This window comes from Onychostruthus taczanowskii, unplaced genomic scaffold (assembly GCF_017590055.1).
Source record: "Onychostruthus taczanowskii isolate IOZ18803 unplaced genomic scaffold, ASM1759005v1 scaffold37, whole genome shotgun sequence".
Classification (NCBI taxonomy): domain Eukaryota; kingdom Metazoa; phylum Chordata; class Aves; order Passeriformes; family Passeridae; genus Onychostruthus; species Onychostruthus taczanowskii.
The window spans coordinates 3,392,519-3,412,694 of record NW_024501126.1 but is presented as its reverse complement, the minus strand read 5'-3'; the positions used below and the strand labels follow the sequence as shown (position 1 = coordinate 3,412,694).

Sequence of the window (20,176 nt, the reverse complement as noted above, 5' to 3'; positions counted from 1 at the left end):
AGAGAAATAACATTCACCTAACTGTACCTGATTCTTCTTTCCACCCATTCCAACTGACAAAGTGTACCATGAATGGTGTAACTGCTGCCATCAAAGAGGGCATAGAAGTTACAGCTAGAGTACAAGGCTCTGAAAAGGTAAATCATAAATGTTTTTATGCCCTTTTATGGAAAAGAGTTGTTGCCACCATTTAAGAAGTGATTTCCAGGATTACTAATGCACCAAAACTCTTGATGATTTTCTTCTGGAGAACAGAACAGACCTTTTCTTCTGAAGAACAATCTTGCAATTATTCAGGTACACTTGTTTTATGAAATAAAAACAAACCCAAAATCCCCCACACATATCCTCAAAATATCTGATAACTATTTGGTATTTTAATTACATGTTTCTTTTCCTCTTGTAGTTTTGCATATGAACATACATGGCATGACAGACTTGTCAAGCAGAGAACTACTGGACTATTTGCTTCATTTAATAATTGATTCTATTATAGGCAAAACTTACATTCTGAAATACACTGAAAACTATTTATTTTTAAAATGGTGCTGATGAAGTGCTGATGAAGAACCTCCAACATTGCACTGCTGCAGCCCTGTTTGAACTAGAGAAACCCTGTGTGATAAGACTTTGAGCTGAAATTTCAAAACCTCAGATAAGTGTTCCTGGCTGTACTTCTAAATATTTGTTCCCAAGTTGGCATATTACATAAACAAAGTCCACATCAGAGCTACACATCGTTCAGCACTTGGGACATGTTTTTTCACTCTTGATTTATGAAAACACGAAGGCCCCAAAAATAAAACCGGCTAATATTAGTACTGTGTTCCAATACTGTGTTTTATCTTGATCAACTGTTTATATGAGGACAGTGACACCAAGCGGTAGAGAGAACTCAAGTTCCCTTTTTTTCCCCAACTGTTCTGAAGTTGAGCTCTGACAGCCTGCCTTCGGCACAGAAAAAGCTGCATACATTTAACTATTCTGCAGCTTCCAACTGCTTTACCTGTATGTTGTGTATTTCCACAGCATTGGTTTTCTGAAAAGTAAACCTGGATATAAAACTGATCTGCTTAGCACAAAACCGATTTATTTCCCAGATTAAGGGAAAGGATTTCTGCTTCATTTACGATTTACAACACATGGTGGATTTTGTGTCCATTACTGGTGTGTGGTGTAATGAACTGCTGCATTTTGAGGATTTTCATGGAGAAATCCTTTTGTGCATTTCTGCACCCTCTCTCTAAGCTAACATTCTTTTCACCTTTATTTTTGCTGATACTGTGAAAAACTGTCCCTTCACCTCAAGCATAAATGTTGACTTTGCCATCCTGACTTGGAAAATTTGCTTCTTCATCAACAACTCAAAGTATTTTTAGAGGCATTAATAATTCCAATAATAATTAGATAGATATGCCACTGAGAATGGTATGGTGGTTAAGAAATGAATACAACTTGTGCTTGAACAAACACGTAAGAGTTTATTATTTCTTATACTTTTATTCCATTACTTCATATTGCCCAGTTTAAACAAAGAAACAAACCAACTCCAAATCAATCAACTCCAGAACAGAATTATTACATTTTTTTCCTACAATTCAGTGCACCCCTACCACATAATAGTGAGAAAAGGATTTAAACCAGGCATATGAAAGTTCATGCCTTTACCTTGGTAGTACTTCGCAAGTTAACTATTTCTTTATAGGCAAGAAAACTTTTCTTGTTTCAGTCAATGCAACAACTCCTGCTACTGTATCAAAAGTAGTGGCAAGATATTTTTCCTTCAGAAATAAAACTGAAACTGCCTTTGGTTCCCACACAGCAAAACCAAAATATTTTTAGATAACCCAAAACATACTTTTCTTGTTTCAGTCAATGCAACTCCTGCTACTGTATCAAAAGTAGCGGCAAGATATTTTTCCTTCAGAAATAAAACTGAAACTGCCTTTGGTTCCCACACAGCAAAACCAAAATATTTTTAGATAACCCAAAACAGTATTACAGAGCAGACCAGAGGTAACTGCAAAAGAGGAATCCTCTAGTGGATGACATTCTGCCAACAATCCTATCCAGCAATGAAACTTCTATATGAGGATCTCTAAATACATATTCCACATATATGTCCATGTAAGATACCACTTAGATGGAATAGGGATACTTAGTTGCACTGAAGTAAATGAGCTATATTTTGAACAAGCAGAGTAACAAATTACTCAGAATGATTGAAGGTCTCAAATCTAGTCCATAAGGAACTGCTAAGCTGAACTTTTAAAACCACAGTTGCTGAACTTTTTTCTTGAAGCCCTTCTAGCCTCCTGAAAAGATGGACTTTCTGTGCTGCTGAGTGAATCTGTTAGACTTACTTAATACACCTTCTACAAGCTTGAACAGAATACCACCAAATTCAATGCAACAAGGTCAACATACTTCTTCATGTGCTCATGTATTAGCAGGATTGGTGCTCATACAAATACAGGTGTCAAACCAGAAGTGAAAGACAAACACTGAACAAAGGCTACATTGCTCTTCAAGATTAATTCCTCTTATGAAGAAAGTGGGAAAAAGCTAAATCTCTGACATGCTCATTTAACTGAATAAAAAGAAAACACTTTTACCTCTTCAAGAGCTCTTTCTTCCCTATAAACTGGCACCTTTAGAAGACATTTGCATGTTCAAGATGGTTTTGAAATATTTTTTCATCAATGTTGGAGGGAAAAAAAAAATTTACAATTTTCCCTATAAAATTCCCAGGAAAAATAAGGTGATGTCTCTCTTCTGGGGAATGCACCACACACCTTTATCATCATATTGTTACTTGTAATTCGTACTCTTCCTCCTCATTCTTTTCTAGTACTTGGGTATCAAGATATTGAGATTAATTTATAATGGCAGTGAATACAAACCACAAAATTATTTTATTTTGGCAGAACTTGTGATGCTTTTTCTATCCTTTTACTTAATCTATTTCAATTACACATGATCACCCTCTTCTAGGACTTTCCTTTAGTGACAGAGGCCTATTAATCTATCCATCTGAATAGTGTTGCGCAAATTTTTAGTATCACAAGCAGCTTTTCCATTTCAGTAATTTATTATGAAGTCTTCACAGATTTGCAGAGCCTGGTGTTTTTTATACTTCACAGCAAATCAATTTTCTATCTATTTCTCTTTTTGGATTCCCCTCATATTACTCTTTTCATCTGGGATTTGTTCTCTTACTCCTTCATTTTTTCCACAGTTCTATCATCCTTCTCTGTGGCTAGTGAGTTCTCTATTTTGCAAATCCACAGTCCTTTTACAAAAATCTGTTTATGAAAGGGGGATTCAGAGCTGAACCTCACATTTCAAACTTCTATCACATCATCAGTCTTCTCTAGGTTTTGAAAATATGATAACAAAAAGTCAAGTAATTTTAAAAAGCAATAAAAAGATGTGCCAGTTATTATAATTAATATAGCACTAGAACCACCTGAGAAAATATTTAGGATTCACACATCGTAATCTGATACCTTCTTATTGGAATCCTCATAAATTGGTATGCAGTCACTTAATGTTTCTAAATGTGGTTCACAGGATTTTACTGCCCCAAACCCTACTGAGATACTTAACAGAAGTCCTATCTGCTTTTTTCCAGTGTTTACTCTTCACCCCCAAGCTCCTTATGAAACAAATAGAATGCTGCCATGCTGTAGAAGGCAGATACAGGGATGAAAAGGAAAGTTGTGGTTTGATAAGAAAAACCTCCTTTAAATAGTGTTGGTAAGGCAAACATTGTCTTGCATCATGCAGGACTGTCACTGCATGCCACAACACCCATGCTCTCCCTCACAACTGCTTGGAATTTAACACTGAATGAAACTTTATTCATAGTGAAGCTAGAAAGTTTTATTTAAAGACAATGCATTACAGTTTAATTTCATGAAAATACGCAAACTGTGCACTCACGTAATAAAGCCTGCTAAAGCATAAGCTATTTCTACTTCTACTTGGCTAAGCATCAGGAACAGCAGTGGTTTCTGGTTAATTCAAACTGCAGGAGCTAATAAGAATACAACAGCATCTACAAGCTGTGTTAGTACTTACATCCAAGCTTCCTTCACTTGTAGATGTAGAACTAAAAACATCCTCCTCACCACAATCTCTGTTCATCCTCAAGTACTCTTCTGTCTGCAACACAAACAAGTGTCCTACACAGCAGCAGCAAAGGAAACAAAACTGCACAAACATGCCAGAGCAAAATACCAAACCCCATCAAGGAACCAAGACAAACTGCCTCAGTTAGTGCTGGACCTGATTGCTGAGACACTCTGAAGTAGTCTGCAAAATGCCTTGATGTAGGCAAGGAGCTAAGAAAGCAATCAAGAAAAATATTTAAGAATACAAAGACAAAATTCTTAGCCAAGGATAAAAATGAGGAGTAACTAACTGCTGTAATATCAGGGACCAGAGTGCTAGTCTCTGCTGTAGCCACAGAGGAACAAGCAGGGAGCTCCTTCCTTGCCATTTCTTCATGAAGGAACTGTTTCTGTGTGCTAGCATGCACCTTACTTAAGCCTAGATCCCATGATTGTCTGTATAGCACCTCTGCTCTACTGATTGTTTAGCAATGCCAATTTGATCTGGATTTAGCCTCAGGCAAACAACTACATTTAACATCGAAAAGAAATGGACATCATGCCACCTTTATGGTGTTTTATGCCAGCTGCAGGAGAACAGAGGGTAACTGATCCAGCATAAAATTAGAATGGAAGAGAACAAGATGATACCTGATCTGGCATTAAGCCTGCCAGTACAAAGTTAACCAAAGAAATACTTTTAACAAATTTGTACCAGCCATGAGAATAGGACTTTGCTTTCATTCAATGTCACAGTGTTTCTATATAATGGAAAGTTTTTTTTAGAAAAGTTAGGTCTGGTGTATTGTCATACCACAATTACTGCTCTCAGTGAGCCAGCTGAGAAAGAAAACATGTGCATGGGCATGGAAATCTGAGCATAGGCCCGTAGCGTGCAATGACATCTGATCCAGGACAGTTTGCAACACAGGCTAACACTCTTCTTCCCTTGCAAAGGAAGTCGCCTTCCCCTTGCAAATGCCTGCAAGTCTGCAGCCCTACTACTGTGCAGAACTTTGAACAATTCTTCCTATCAAATAATTCTAATATAAAGACTATGCATGACCACATACACACACACCTCACCACTGCAAATCATAATGCAGACAAACAAAAAAAATAGAACCAACTTAAACCTTGTGGGAGAGTAAAAATGTAAAAAAACCCATAACGAGCAGAGTTTAGGCATACTGGGGTTTTGATTCCAGGTCCCTGAAATTACAAAGCATCTCATCATCTAATCCCTTCATAAACCTACCAAATCTTTCACTAAAAGAACTTTATTAATTTGCCCTCATCCTGCTCAGTCTGTTCAGCAGTTTCACTGCTGTTTTGGTTAGAAAGCTTTCACAACAGCAAGTCAGAAATATTACGCCTAATTAATACCTTGCTTGCTCCTGTGTGCTGTGCTATTCTTCAGTTTTTAGTAATTCTTCCACCTACCACGTTTTAAATTCCCAGAGGTTTGCGAAGGCAACAGCGACTTCTTGCTCGACTAAACAAAATGACTGATTTAGTTGCTTTTCCTACAGAGTAACTGCCATTTGAAAGTATGTATCCAATAAAGAAATGACCAAGAAAAATCAATTAACTTGTTAGAACTATCAGCGAGAAAAACTTAGAACTTTTCCTCAGATTTAGAAGCTGTTTCTCATACTTATTTGTACAGCTCCTACTTTTTCCCAAATCAAATACAATTTTGAATTTAATTCACCCTCAATGCCCTTAGCATTTTTTCAAATTTTCTGTTTTGAAAAACTCAGAGTATTACCTCCTTTGCTTTAATAAGTGAGAGAAAGAGAGCAGAAAAAAGAGTGGAGCTTGCAATTTTTGAACATATTTCCAACTCAGCTGTGAGAAACCCACTGCAGTAATCATTGAACTAGGATGCTTCGTAGCAACTTTTGCTAAGATTGTAAGCATTAATACTTTAGAAGTTAAAACTGATCTGCTTCAGGAGCTAGAACTGCAAGGACACAGATTTCACACCCAAGTTCAGTAAAATGGAATGAGAGGACAAAGTATGATGCAGAAACTGCATGCTGTAATGCGTTTGTTTCTTCCAGAGGAATTACAGCCCCACAGTGTGCTCTAGAGGCTCAGGTTGAGATCCCTTGTTTACTTGATTCTTCTGAGCAGATACAGTACTATTGCCCCAGTTATAATTTTTTCCCTTCTATACAGGAAGTATTCTCTTACAGTGGAAAAACACTCTGAAAGTGACCAACTTCTTATCTCATAAAATAGTTCTCATGTTTCCCTTAGAAGATATTAAGAATAGTTTAGTATCTATGACAGAAATAAGGTCTTCCAGCACAGTAATTCAGAATGTCCATAAAGGATTCTATTACCTAGCAAAAGCACCACAAATTTAACCATGAATAAAAAGGCAGAAGATTGTGAGAGATTTTGAAAAGCCTTCACAGTTTTGCAAATGTGACTGAGATGACTGGATAAGTAAAACACCAGTTCATGAACAAGCAAATGTTTCTTTCTACCAGTTAATCAGATACACATTTTGTAATTCCACTCCAAAAGCTTTGGAGGGTTTAAACTAGAGAAAAGAAAGCTCCCTTTTCCCTCTGATATCCTAGAGCATTAAACACTTTATGTCCAAAATCATTTAACACCAATATTTTTAGTAAAGAATGCAAAAAATATGAAGTTAAAAGCCCACTATTTTTTCTATGTTAAGTCAGAAAGTTCTTCTGTATTTTATTCCTGTGATACATGAAATATTCTTCATAATGACATCTCAATGGAATTATTTAACACAGAATTTCTTTCCTAATTTTTTTAGTTCAAGAATACAATGTTTAAAATGGCTAACATGTACCCCAGCAGACACTGATCCTTCAGTTGATTATTGGAAGTTCTTTCTTGTATACCTGATTCATCAGCTTTAAAGACTTGGAGAAGGCAAAGAGGTAACTGCACAGAGCTTCCGAGAGATATGAATGCTTTAAAAGAGATTATCACCCATGCACAGAAGAGGTCACATCTACTTGCTAATTAAATTGTTCTGTATTACATTGTTCCTTTCATAAATGCAATTATACTAATTATGCTACTAATAAGCAGACACAGGTTGCTTGAAACTACTGCCCTTCTTTAACACCTACTGAACTCACAGCATTAAAAAAAATAAAGAAAAAGTAAATAAGTCAACATGCTTGACACCTTCAATAAGCAGGCTGCACTGATCACATATAGTTTATGCCCCTGTTAACAGATTACTCACTGGAAGGAAAAGGAAGGCAGGCCAAACAAATGCCACCACCTACAGACATAACAGATCTGGAAAGAAAGTGAGCAGTACACTGCCGGACACTTACCTTGCTGCTTTCTCTATCAGCATTAAACAATCCCAAAAGCCTTGTCTTTTCTTTCTCTATTGCATCACTGCTTACTGAAGCCTTTCGATTTGGTTCTGAAAAAATTTTAATGGAATAGTTGTTACAGTTTTGAAATAAAGATTCACAAGATGAGTACTTTAAACTGTCCTGGATTAATGCTGGATTTTTACGAGTTAAAGGTGTTATGGACTGGATTATCTAATTAACAGCCAGATCCTGCACTTTGTCATCAAACTTTCATGTGTTCTGAGCATATTCCAAAATCTAATGGAATAATTTAATATAGAGCACTAGGTTTTCAATCACAATCCAGTAACCCTTATTAAAAGGCAAAACATGAGCAAATTGCTTGTGATTTCAGAAATGTTTGTTGGATGTATCATTTAAATCTCTCAGAGTACCATAACACTAAAAAACCCCAAAAACCTAAAAAAAATATATACTGGTGGGTGTCTTTAACAATGCATAGGTCTGACTTAATACTGTGAACTTAAACAAGAGATTCTAAATGTGCAATTTGGATGAAGCTCTTCCCCCTGTTTCCAAGGGGAAGGAAAAAGACCCTCCTCTTGGAAACAGGGCTCTCTTTACAACTTAAACTAGCTAATTGTGGTCATCTTTCTTATCTTGGTGCTTTTACTTCAGGTGGGAAAAGAGTGGAGTTTATAGTTCAGGCTGTAAGAACTCATTTGTGTCTTCCTTGAACCTGCTTAAAAAATTGTATGAGTTCTCTTACTATTTAGTATCCCTTCAATTTCCCCCTTCAGTTTCTCATCCACAAGCTGGATGAGTAAAATGACACACTCACGCATTACAGAAAACAGCATTGCCCATTTAATACACAGATGATGAAGCACTCTCACTTTTTAAAATGGACTCTATAATGCTATCTTTCCTCCTGATTCCAAGCACATCAGCTTATTCCACTAACATTCAAAAAGTTTAGTTCACAGGGGAAAAAAACCCCACTTTCTCTTGTAAATATTTCCTTAATAACATTTAAAACTCAAATTCAAAATGACTGACTTGTTGACACAAAATAAAGTTTTACTTCACTGAGAAAACCTCATCCCAGAAACCTCATACCATCTCTAGTAAATTTATTTGTATAAAATACAAAGTGATTTTCACACAGATCACTTTTGCATATAAACAATCCCATGCATCAGAGGCTGTTAAACATATACAACGAACACAAAGGACAACAAGGAGAAACTATCCTTAAGAAAGGCTGCAACTGCACTGCAAAGAAATACAGTAATGAGTTAATGCTTTTCTTAAATACTAAGCACTATCTATGCTGGTTTCTTGCTTGGGGCCAGACTGTGTCTAGGTATGGATGATTCCATTACTTGCATAGTCTTCAACTACAAACAATGCTGTGGAAAGGCTAACGTAGCAGCTGATCACCAACACTGTCATCGAACATTGTATAATCCCAATAAATTAGGATTTAAGTAATGCATATAATATCAAAATAATAAGTCTTTATAAATCTGTATAAATTTTTCCTAAATAAATACAGTATATGTTTCATCTAGAGATGAAATTATCTCCATGTAAGAGGAAGCCACAGCAAGTAATGACAGAGGATTAGGGGGAATAGTGCTGCCATTAGAGAAGCCAAGAGGCCATGAGCTAAGATTTGCTTGTTGACTGCCACCTACTGGAGGTAGACTTTCTTCATAAAAATTTAAATAAGTTATCCAGTTTTACTTTGGTTATGTTGTGTCTACTAGTAATTCAAGGAAGTAAAGCTCATTAGAAATCAACCATAACTTTCTTGAGGATAATTAATTTAAGCAATGTATTAAAACAGACTCAGTAGGGAAAAGGGCATACTAAATACACACATTTTCTATTTGACTGGAAGCAGAAGCACCAATATAATCTAATCCAACCCCAGCTACTGTAACAATTCAGAAATCAGTATCTATTCAGTTACCCAATGTGTATGTATACATTTGATATTAAAGTGCTTTGCTGCATGTAAATTGAAATCAGTGGAAGATCTCACAGACATCAGAATTTTCTACCTTTGCTACTAAATAAATTATAAACCCAAGAGACCTTGAAATGTTAGTAACTCTGAAATTTACCTAATCATGACTGAGGTAAACTGAACAGGCTTGGAATCTACAGAAACACATCACACCACAAAACAGTTAAATACCAAAATTTGTTACTTGCTAGTGTTCTAACGGCCGTTGCTGAAGAGACAGTACACAAAGAATGTGTTTGTTCTTAGCAGAAGCACAAGACATGTAAGCAACACTTTGGAAAGACAAAACAGATAAAAATAGCTTGTTTCTCTATGGCACTCCACATTCTTAAAGATCTACCTACAAAACCCACATTAAACATAGAGTGAAGTGAAAGAGTTAAACACAGAGTGAAGCTTCCCCTCAGCAGCATTGTACAGTACCTCTATAGTTCAGAGAAGGCTCAGACTGAGTTTTTGATGGAGGAACTGGAAAAGTCAGGCAATGAAAGGATAAGAGAAAACACATTAAAGTTCTAATATAGGCCTGTAAAGCACAATTTTCATTAATTAGTCCTAGCACCCTTTTTCCTAGGCATTGCAGAAAAAAATGTTGACCGACAACACACATGCAGAGCTGCTACTGAAGCAGTTTAGCTGCATTTGTGTTAATTCCTGATTCAGTCATGAAGCTGCTTCAACTGCTAAATAGAATTAAGTAAGCAGGTGGCAGCAGAGCTTCTCTTTTAATAATCCTTCAGCTCTTGGTGTTTTCTGTTTCAGGCAAAGGAAGACTGAGTAAGAATCTGCTCTTACAAGCACAGCCTATGGCTTTCAGCACCTGTGATACCTTACTTCTTAGTGAGAATGTGTTTAAAAACCTATTTTCTGTTAAGTAAACAGGCTAGATACCCACTCAATGCACAAGTCACAGACCAATTGCTACTGAAAGCAATGGATTTATTCCTCTTGAATATTACAAATGAGAACATTGAGGAAGAAATTTGCTAAAACAAAGGAAAAATTCTTGTAAATTTTATGTGCACTTACTGTTTTTGTCGGACACCATGGTGGTAAGAGGAAAGCACAAAAGACTGAATTATACTCGGGATCAGGGGGATTTTATCATAATGAAAGGAAAGGAATACTGAAAGGTTAAAAAAAGAATAGAATATAAAAAGGAATAGAATATAAAAAAAAACAAACTGATGTAGAGAGCAGCACATTATGATGTGTAGATCTTTGTGTGTTCTTTCAGCTCAATTATTCTGTGATAATTTGCTGCTATAATCCCAGCCCTGTAGTAAAGTCTTGGTTTTGACTGTATAAGCTACAACCAAATTTGAGGACCAACACTGTACCAGCACACATACCACCACTTTCATTTGAAAGGAAAGACTTTACTAAAGGCTTATGATAATTACTCTCTAAGTTGTCCCTGAAGTATGCTGAATGAATCCTGTTGAAAAAACTCCACCTTCAATATGTTGCTCCAAAATGGTTAGCTTAATTACAGTAAACATGTCTTGAAAACAACAAACATACAATTGAGTTATGACATGTTGTCAGCCTCTTTTTGGAACATCCCAGCAATTCAAAAGAAAATGAGATATTTAGTTTACTTAGAAGTCTAAATTCACTGAAATTTGACTCGCACAGAGGTAGAACTGTCACTTCTCAAAGAGTTGGAAAGAAGAGACAGAATGTCAACATAAATAAATAATTTTATAAATAAAAAATAAGCCTACAGCTCAGCACCTACAAGAATGACATTATCTAAACAAGAAATAAGAACATTTACCATGCTGGAAGTGGTAGCAATTGAGAAAAACTGCAGGAGACAATTTTAATGAATATCACTGTCTGACCTCAAAGGAAGTAGTGCTTGTCAATGTGTATTTTTAAGGCAGGTATATTTTAAAGCACATCACAGAATTATGTTATTTGAATACATAATCAGACTGATAAAACTCAACTCCAAGAAGCTGCTATTACAATTTCTTCTATGAGAACAGAAAGTGAGGATATACAAACATGAGAACAAAATTTTAAATACAAATACCTCTTAGCTCCTCTTCACTAAACCGTCAATAACTGTGCTCTTTGGAGGAACTGTTTCTCATAAGCCCTGGTCTGTTGCCTCTGCCTCTCAGCTTTCACAGCTGCCATGACTGTGGCATGTCTCTTCTTTCCTTCTCTCCAGCCCACAGCACAGGTAGGTGACAGACTCTGCCTGGACGTGGCCCCTTGTATTATGTACACCTCTACCAACAGCAGCTCTGGGACACAACAAAGCTCCTCCTTTTGCCCTGCCCTAGGCCAACCTGCACCGTGCCAGAGTCCAGCCCAGCCTGGCACAAGGCCCAAGAGCATGCAAGGACGACTGGGCACATTGCTGACCTGGCTGCTGATCTGGGCACAGCTCACTGAACAAACCCATACTGCTCTCCAGATTGAGATTCACTCTGCTGTTTCAACTGGATCCCAAAAGAATGGCAGCACATATGCTTTTACTTGCCCACAATATCGTTGTCACATCATATAGCCCTGCAGTGACTGCTTTCAGTCTTGGCTCACCTTTTTTTCTGTCCCAGGCATACAGCTCCTTTATCCCTAGCTCCTCCAAGGACTTGGTAAGCTCCAGCTCTTCCCCAGTTATGCCGTCCCGCAGAAGAACAATGTGCTCTTGACTGACTTCACACTTCTCACAAATAGCTGGGATGATGTTGTGGAGAGGCACCTCTGGACTAACTCGAACCACAGCCTTCTGTGTCTTCAGGTAGTTCACTACCAGCCTCACAGATTTCTGCAGAAACAAACACAAACTCTCAGTCCCCCTTCCGTAGTGGATAGGCCACCTCACAATGAGAAAAGCACTGGGGATTTCCATGTTGTTATGACTATTCCTAGGCGAACTTACTCCACATTGCAAAAAATAGTATTTGAAAGAATAAAATCTCAGACCTTGCTTTCCACTAAGGAGACATTCACAAGAACATGCAAAGAAGGAAAAGGAATCAGAGGCAGATGTAATGCAAAGGTTTACAAGTCCCACTCTGAAATGTGGGAGAGTATAATTAGATATAGTTATCAGAATAATAAAAAATTTCAGCGAACATTTGGAAAATGGCTACTTCTTAATCTTCACTGTATTGTGAAATACATTTATTAATGATCAGTCTTCTCCCATATCTTCAATGAAGATGGTGCACAAAATATCACCAAAACACTATTTCCACACAACCCCACTCTCATTTCAGCCATTACTGCAATTTTCAATTGCTCTAATCTTCTGATTTCCATCTGTCTAACCACATACAACATACCATTTTGTCTCAATGTCTAGACTAGCCTCTGCTAATCTACATGCAAAACATTATTAGTTAAGCTAGTAAAGCATGTTATAATCAATCCCAAGTCTTTCCCATCAGATTTAAAGATGGAAAGATTGGAAGAACTGAAATCATAGGAATGGAATGATGGTTCATGGCATCATTTTAGCCCTCCAGAGTACTGACCTCAGGGACTCTTGGCAGAGGTCGCTTTGCCTTCTCTTCGGGAATCTTCTCTTTCAGAAGTACTGTCTGTACATCCAGTGCTCCTATCAAAGTGTTTGGCTTGTAACTCAGAACTTGTTGAGTTCCTGAAGACTTTAGTTCAAGACTATGTTGAGATGGATTTAAGTGATACTGGCTGCATAAATCAACCAATACATCCATCACAGCTTTACTACAAAGAAGAAAAATTCACCATTAGCATGAGAAAAAACCATTGCTAGAAAATTTACCTCAGTTTTAAGATGGGGGGAATAAAAGACAACATAAGCTGTGGATGTGCTGCTAGTTTACCATCTTTGGGAAAGAACAGTGCTAGTGCTTTGAAATGTTAAACAGATCAGATAAAATGATAGGAATTAAATATATTCACACTTCAGTATCTGTTTATGAGCTCACAACCAACTATTCAGTATCAAGCAGACAGCAGTGCCAATCATAGCACTAACAAACATTAGCCAAGAGCAGACAAAGTGCATCTTATTTACTTCCAGACCACAGATGACAGAATATTCTGAGTTGGAAGTGACTCTCAAGGATCCAACAAGTCCAGCTCCTAAGTGAACAGCCCATATAGGATTGAACCCACAACCTTGGTGTTATTAGCACCATGCTCTGACTGAGGGTCATAATGTATTAAATCTATACATTAAATGCTCCAGTTCAAATTCTGTTCATTAATGTGCAAGATATGAATAAATAATGAACTCACAGTCTGGTAAGCTCTACCTAGATTTGAACAATCACATAACCCAAAATGGAATACTTAAATCTGGAACAAATGGTAGATAAGGCTTATTTTTCCACATGAGTTCTCCACATCCATTTGACACCAGCAATATTTTTCAGTGCAAGAGATCCTGTCCATATTTATTTTGGTGAAGATATTAACCCTGTACAAAACCATCTGGTTTTGAGTGTCCCCATTATCAGCAAGTCTTACTGAAATATGATTCTAAAAACACAAAGCTTTAAAAGAGTCAGTAACTGTCAATCTCATTTCATTCCTCTGCACAGAAGTACTCCATTCTGTGTCAAGAATTCAATATTCACTGGAGCTTGATACTGTTTAATACAGCAGTGCTCCCCCACACTCCAGAAATTCTCTACAATGGTAATGAAGGGTTCTTTTATTTTCCCAGCCTTCCCCTCAAAAATTCTGTACAGAATCAAAGAAAACAGGTTTATTAAAAGTGGCCATTTTTATAAAAAGTTTTGGCTTCATAAACCAGTCTGTCACCAATAAAACAATGTAAGCTTAAAAAAAATTACCAGCTGTAGCTGGAACCCTTCATACAGTGGGATATCTGTCTTCTAGCAAAAGTGAAAATAAATACACAGACAGCAAATTTGTCAAGAGGACTGGCACTTCTTTTAATGTTTAAACTGGAAAAACGGTATACAGATTCAAAATGCAAGCAAATTCAAAGAAAATAAAATCTTCCACAGGTTATTAGCCAGCACCACTACATCTGTAGCTCAAGAATTATCCTTTAAACTGCAAGCTGTTGGCATCTGGCAAACTACTCTGTGGAAGACCAACAATCTTCTTTCTGTAGGTATGTTGTTGGCCAACAACTGCTCAAGAAGTTGAAGAATGCTGGAGGGCTAATGGCAAAGAACAAAAATGGAAAAATAGTGCAATTCTTTATTACTTGGTAGGTGCCAGCTCTTCTCATGCAAGAGAAGAGGAGGGACCTTCTGTACAGCAACCTTTTTCAAGTTTGAGTTACACAGTGTGAGCTCGGAAAGTGACAAGCGTGGGAAATTTGAAATAACATGATCTCACTGAGAAGGGAAGAACTCAGAAGATGATAACTGAAGATCAAATAAGGAAAACAGATGCCATTAGTATGTATACTAATGCTTCAGAACAGAGTGCACTATGGTAACTGCTAACATAGACAGCACAAATACAAATGTGTAGCATCCAAATCAAAACTGTATCAGCTCATTTCATGATGACTTATTCTGACACTGTCTACAAGCTATAAACATCTGTGTTTCACAACCACATTCAATTAATGTGCTCCACACCACAAACCAACAGACAGTTACAGCTACTAAGTCCAAACTACAGAAGAATTCCACCTACACCAGTATTTACATGAATACTCATTAAACTGTGCAGTGCACCCTTTTTAAAAGTGCTTATCAGTTCTCCTGATACAGATCACAACTTGTCTGTTTACAGACATATTTCTTTTAAACTAAAATTTGCATGTGCTTGCTTTCCCTCAGCATTCTTACTATTGTTTCAGAGAAAACTATATACCCTGGCAGAATCATAATACATGGTGTCCTATGTGCTTGACATTTATATTTAAAGTGGAACAATAATATATTTCTGCAGTGAATAATACTGTGATAATTCATTCAAATTTGGACAGTTATCTTGCCTCTTGAAAAAGTATTTTTAAAGATAAGATAATTCATCAAAATAACAATTTATAATTCCACACATATACCACTGAAATTCTAAAGTATATTCAGCAGCAACTTCAGTTGGTATATTCAGTACCACAACTATAACAAAATCAGAATCCACACCAAGCATCAGAGAAAATAAGTTACAGACAATCATGCAACTTGAACAAATTTGTCTGGACAACGGAAATCACAAAAATCCAGCCAAATCTGAGGTTTCACCTTATTGCTCATTAGGAACAGACATGCATTAAATATAACATTTAAGGAAGTCTGCAACATCCCAACCTGTGCCATGCTGCTCAGAATACATAATTGTTCCATGAAAAGCATCCCCAGCCTTCATCTGTACCGTTTGAAAGTACAGCTGAAGCTTTTAAAAAAGCTTCAAAGCAAATCACATGCTCTTTAAAAAAATGCAAATTCAATAAAATTTTTTCACAAAACTTCTGAAGTGTAAAGAAAAGAAAGAAAGACGTGGGGAGTGGAAAGGAGAGGAACTCCACAAAGTTCAGAACCTTTGTGTTTCAATCTAAGTAAGAGAGCTGGGAAACCCTTGCAATGAAGATATTCTTATATCAGATTTCCATGGCACCAACTTGAAAAAATTTCTTTCCAAACCATAATACAGTTCAGCTTGATTTTAAATGGGAGTTTTATTTCAAGTAACTCCATGTATATTATATACACAGAAGAGAGTCACTAAACACAGCAAGAAAATGGTAATTGACTAATCTAGACAAACTTTTCTTTCTAACCTTGGGCTGAATATGGCTCTTGGAAGATGCAAAGAGTCAATCCTTCTTTTGCTTCCATCTTGTTACACACAGATTCCCACTTTCTATTAACCTGCTTGGGCATTTGGCAGAGAATATACTTTGTTTTGAAATTCAGGCAGGTCTTAAATCTAAAGCTGAAATGAAGTTAAATATGTCCTGCCTTTCTAACTACTCAGCTAAGAAACACCTTGCTACTTCATTTTAGTACTATGTTGCTGAAAGTTTTGGTTGAGTGAAATAGACACCAAAGGTGTCTGACGAGCAAATACTAGAGCACAGAAAAAAAACTAGAGAGAGAACACAATTTTGGACTCGTACATGAAGATCCATATGACTATTCTTAGCAAAGGAGAGTACTTTGTCTATGTTTTGATATTTTATTACTAAGCTGTTTGACATTTAATGCCAATTCTGGACAGTAAAGAACAACTACTTTGTCCGCAATACTTATCATGCTGAAGTTCTGACCCAGTTTGACCAAACTGCTTGTTTCCTGCTGTTCTGCAGTAAAATGCAGCAGAGGCCTTGGTTTTTAGGAAGTCTAAAACAACTGAGATGTTTTGGGTATGGTTTGGCTTAACCTCCTTGGATCACACGGAGAAATTGATTTTAAAATACAGCCTTGTACATCTAAAAATAAATGTGCAGGGTAAAGTTGTATTCTATTAAACAAACTTTTTTTTAATCTTCTCCTTTCATGCTACAAATGCCTTCCAGTACCTAAATGGGCCTAGAAGAAAGCTGGAGAGGAACTTGTCACAAGAGCATGTGGTGATAGAACAAGGGGTAATAGTTTCAAACTGAGAGTAGGCTTAGATTAGATATTAGGAAGAAATTCTTCACCGTGAGAGTGGTGAAGCACAGGAACTGATCCAGAGAAGCTGTGGATGCCCCATCCATGGAAGCATGAAAGACCAGGTTGGATGGGGCTCCAAGCAAATCCCTGGTGCATGGCAGGGGGAGTAGAACTAGATGGTCTTTACGTTCCTTTCCAACCCAAACTATTCTGTGATTAAATGATTAAAAAAGAAAAAATTAAAATAATCTTAAACTGGAGGAAAGAATCTTCTTTATTAGGTCAATGTCAAATATGCATTAAGAATCTACATTGGCAATTGACTGGAAAAGAAACATAATACTCTAAAGGGAGTGGATGATCCAAAGTCTCTAATTCTTTCACTATTTGCATTTAAACTGGAAAATAGCATTAGTCTTTATTTTTGCATGCTCTGAAGTACAGCAGGCACTTCATGAAAAGATTACAACTTGTTCTACACAAAAATGTACACACTAAGTAGCAAGCTGTATCCAAAAAAGTTCAGGAAATGTGATAAGACACTTATGTTTTCTATTTCTTTTCTTAGCTTGCTCCTGTACATTTGGCTCTTATTTTCCACAAATGCAGAAGCCCACAGAAGGAACATGAAGATGACACACGAGACAGAGGACTGTGCTTTTTGAGCCTTAGAACAAGAAAGGTGAAGAGAGACCTTGCTATTGTCTGTAAGTATGAACTCTAGGGTTACAGAGACAGACTCTTCTTGACAGTGAACAGCAAGAGGACACGCGGCAAGAGATAAGTGCTGAATAGGAAATTCCATTTAGGTACAAGTAAATGTATCATCTCCATAAAGATGGCTCCAGCCCTAAAAAAGAGGTGCAGAAAAATCCAGAAACCTCCTCCCTGAAGGTATTCAAACTTGCCTAGAGACTCTGTGTTCCAGTCATCCCTTCCAACATAAATTCTAGTACAACTTTTTTTTTTTCCCCTTAGCCTACACTGAAATACAGACCTGACTCTTACTCAGTATTTAGTTAAACTATTTTTTAATCCTTTTGCCCTTTGCCCTGTTTATCTTCTTCTGACAACACCTATTGAATGTTTTACCAACCTGGGCTGATTTTCACACCTACAATCTTTCCTGAGACACTGTTCTGTATGTTAAGCTATAAGACCACAATAAAGAGTCTACTACTGAGAATATTCTTTCTGAATATTCTGGCATTACTCTGTACTGAACTCTGTCCTTCAATATTTGCACAATCGGACTACAGCTTTAGCTAGTTTATTATTACTTCAAGTGTCCTGCTCTCTGTGCATCATATGCATGAGAGAATTTGTGTAACATGTAAGATAACAGCAGAAGCAACAAATGTCCAGTTCGCTTTTCTGCATATTGGTCATCCATGTATTGACAACTCCAAACCAAACCTCACTTAGCTTCAAACATCCCCATTTTTCTGCAGTGCATTTCAAATCCTACTAAGCTCGAAGGTACTGGCATTTAATGTCTGTATCTGTGTTAATCACAAAGTCCTCATCAGTGCCACCGAGTGTGAACAGACACAGATGCATGAGCCCTTTATTTACAGGTTACCCATTGAAAGTATTATTTCTGAGAATCACGAACAGCAAAGTGATAAGTTTGAAGCTTTTCCATTTGTTTTCCATCTAAATATCTACCCATCACCTCTCTCAGACTGTTAACCATTTCTGTGGATGTGCTACAGATCTACATGCATAAAATGTGTAGAGCAGCCAACGCTTTACCTATCCTTTCAGCACATCAGTTGGTGCTCATACACAAGTACAAACAGAATAGTGTTTCCCTCCTTTCAAGGGGAAATAGGCTAGCAGCTTTTCATGAATACTTCTACATGTTTACAGCAGAGCTCCCAGGGATCAATTCTTTCAAACAGAAAAGTGTTTATACTATTCTATCACTGCACACACTCCCTAATGACTCAGCTTTGTACTAAAATCTGCACTATATATTTTCAAATTCTCAAACAAATTGTGAGCTACAAGATGGAAATAAACTATTACAGGGACTGTCAGATTGAGTTAACTTTTATAAATAAAACAATTTCAAGGTTCCAGATTCAAATAAAATATCTTTAAGTAGTACAAACTTTTTTCCTTAAAGTGTCTTCAACAAAACTTAATGAGAACTTTCTGCCCTCTTGCTGGTATTTGCAGTAACTTTTTACATAGAGAACAAAGTTTAATTACAATACATTGCTTTGCCTACATACAATGAACAAAGTCAAAGACATAATTTTTACTTTTAGTTCACTTATAATAATCTTAAGTGATACTAATTATCTACAGTATTTATATTTTCATATATAATCTAGTGTACTTCATTGTTCAGTGAACTGCTTCCCTGAAATTACAGAATCATTTTTCATTATGAATATGCCCAGGGCAAAGATTTGCAAATTTTTTTGAAACAGAAAAGCTATTTCCCCAGGGTAGCCAAAAAGAGATTTTGCAGAATACAGTTTTAATGATGGCAACAAAAACAATGAAGATTTATAGCAGTATAAAAACCAGCATATTTTTCTGAAATGTCCTTCCATGATATCATCACATATAAAAAGAGTGAGCAGAGAAAATAATTCATTACCTGTACTGGTTCTTACACTTGCCACAAACTAAAAAAAAAACAAACCCAAAACAAGCAAAAAAACCCATTTCTTAAAATTCAGTAACTTGATCATTTAATGTTTACCCCTGAGTATCACTGTATCTCATAGCTGTTTAGATTCCAATATTGAAACAATGCAAAAAGTTGAAAAAACCTGGACTTTCCCCCAAACCTGGAGATTTAGGACAGTTCACCCCCTAAAAGTTTCAGACAATCTTGACAGGATTGTTTTTCGCTATTCCACATACCTAAAAGCAAAACCAGGGCTAACATACAGAAAAATGCATCTTGCACTAATTAGAAAGAACAGCAGCACATATGAGGGCTGTTCATAGACTGATGCCACTGTAATATAGGGTTTACTACAGAATATTATTTTCCCATTTCATAGCTTGTTAAGATGATTAATTCCCCTTTCTCAATTTCTATCATCTTCCACTTCCCACAGCTGACTATCAGTGTCACTAACTTTTCCACTCCAACTCTTCAAGGTAGCACTGAGGAAGGAACAGGCACTGCCTAGGTTAGCACCA

At 36.8% G+C, this 20,176-nt stretch overlaps 1 protein-coding gene across 7 annotated transcripts in view; it reads right to left on the bottom strand.

The window, feature by feature from the left end:
- Positions 1–20,176, bottom strand: part of COBL (cordon-bleu WH2 repeat protein) — a 157,467-nt gene that overhangs the window by 92,695 nt on the left and 44,596 nt on the right. For 4 of the 7 annotated variants that reach the window (XM_041411753.1, XM_041411752.1, XM_041411758.1 and 1 more), the window contains exons 3-7: positions 12,971–13,181; positions 12,030–12,258; positions 9,897–9,941; positions 7,451–7,545; positions 4,084–4,167 (exon numbers count right to left, since the gene is read on the bottom strand). In XM_041411753.1, the coding sequence (XP_041267687.1) occupies positions 4,084–4,167; positions 7,451–7,545; positions 9,897–9,941; positions 12,030–12,258; positions 12,971–13,181 (664 nt within the window). Of the gene's footprint in view, positions 1–4,083; positions 4,168–7,450; positions 7,546–9,896; positions 9,944–12,029; positions 12,259–12,970; positions 13,182–20,176 lie in introns of those variants that run through there. The other 3 variants (XM_041411759.1, XM_041411757.1, XM_041411754.1) reach the window with 2 other exon arrangements.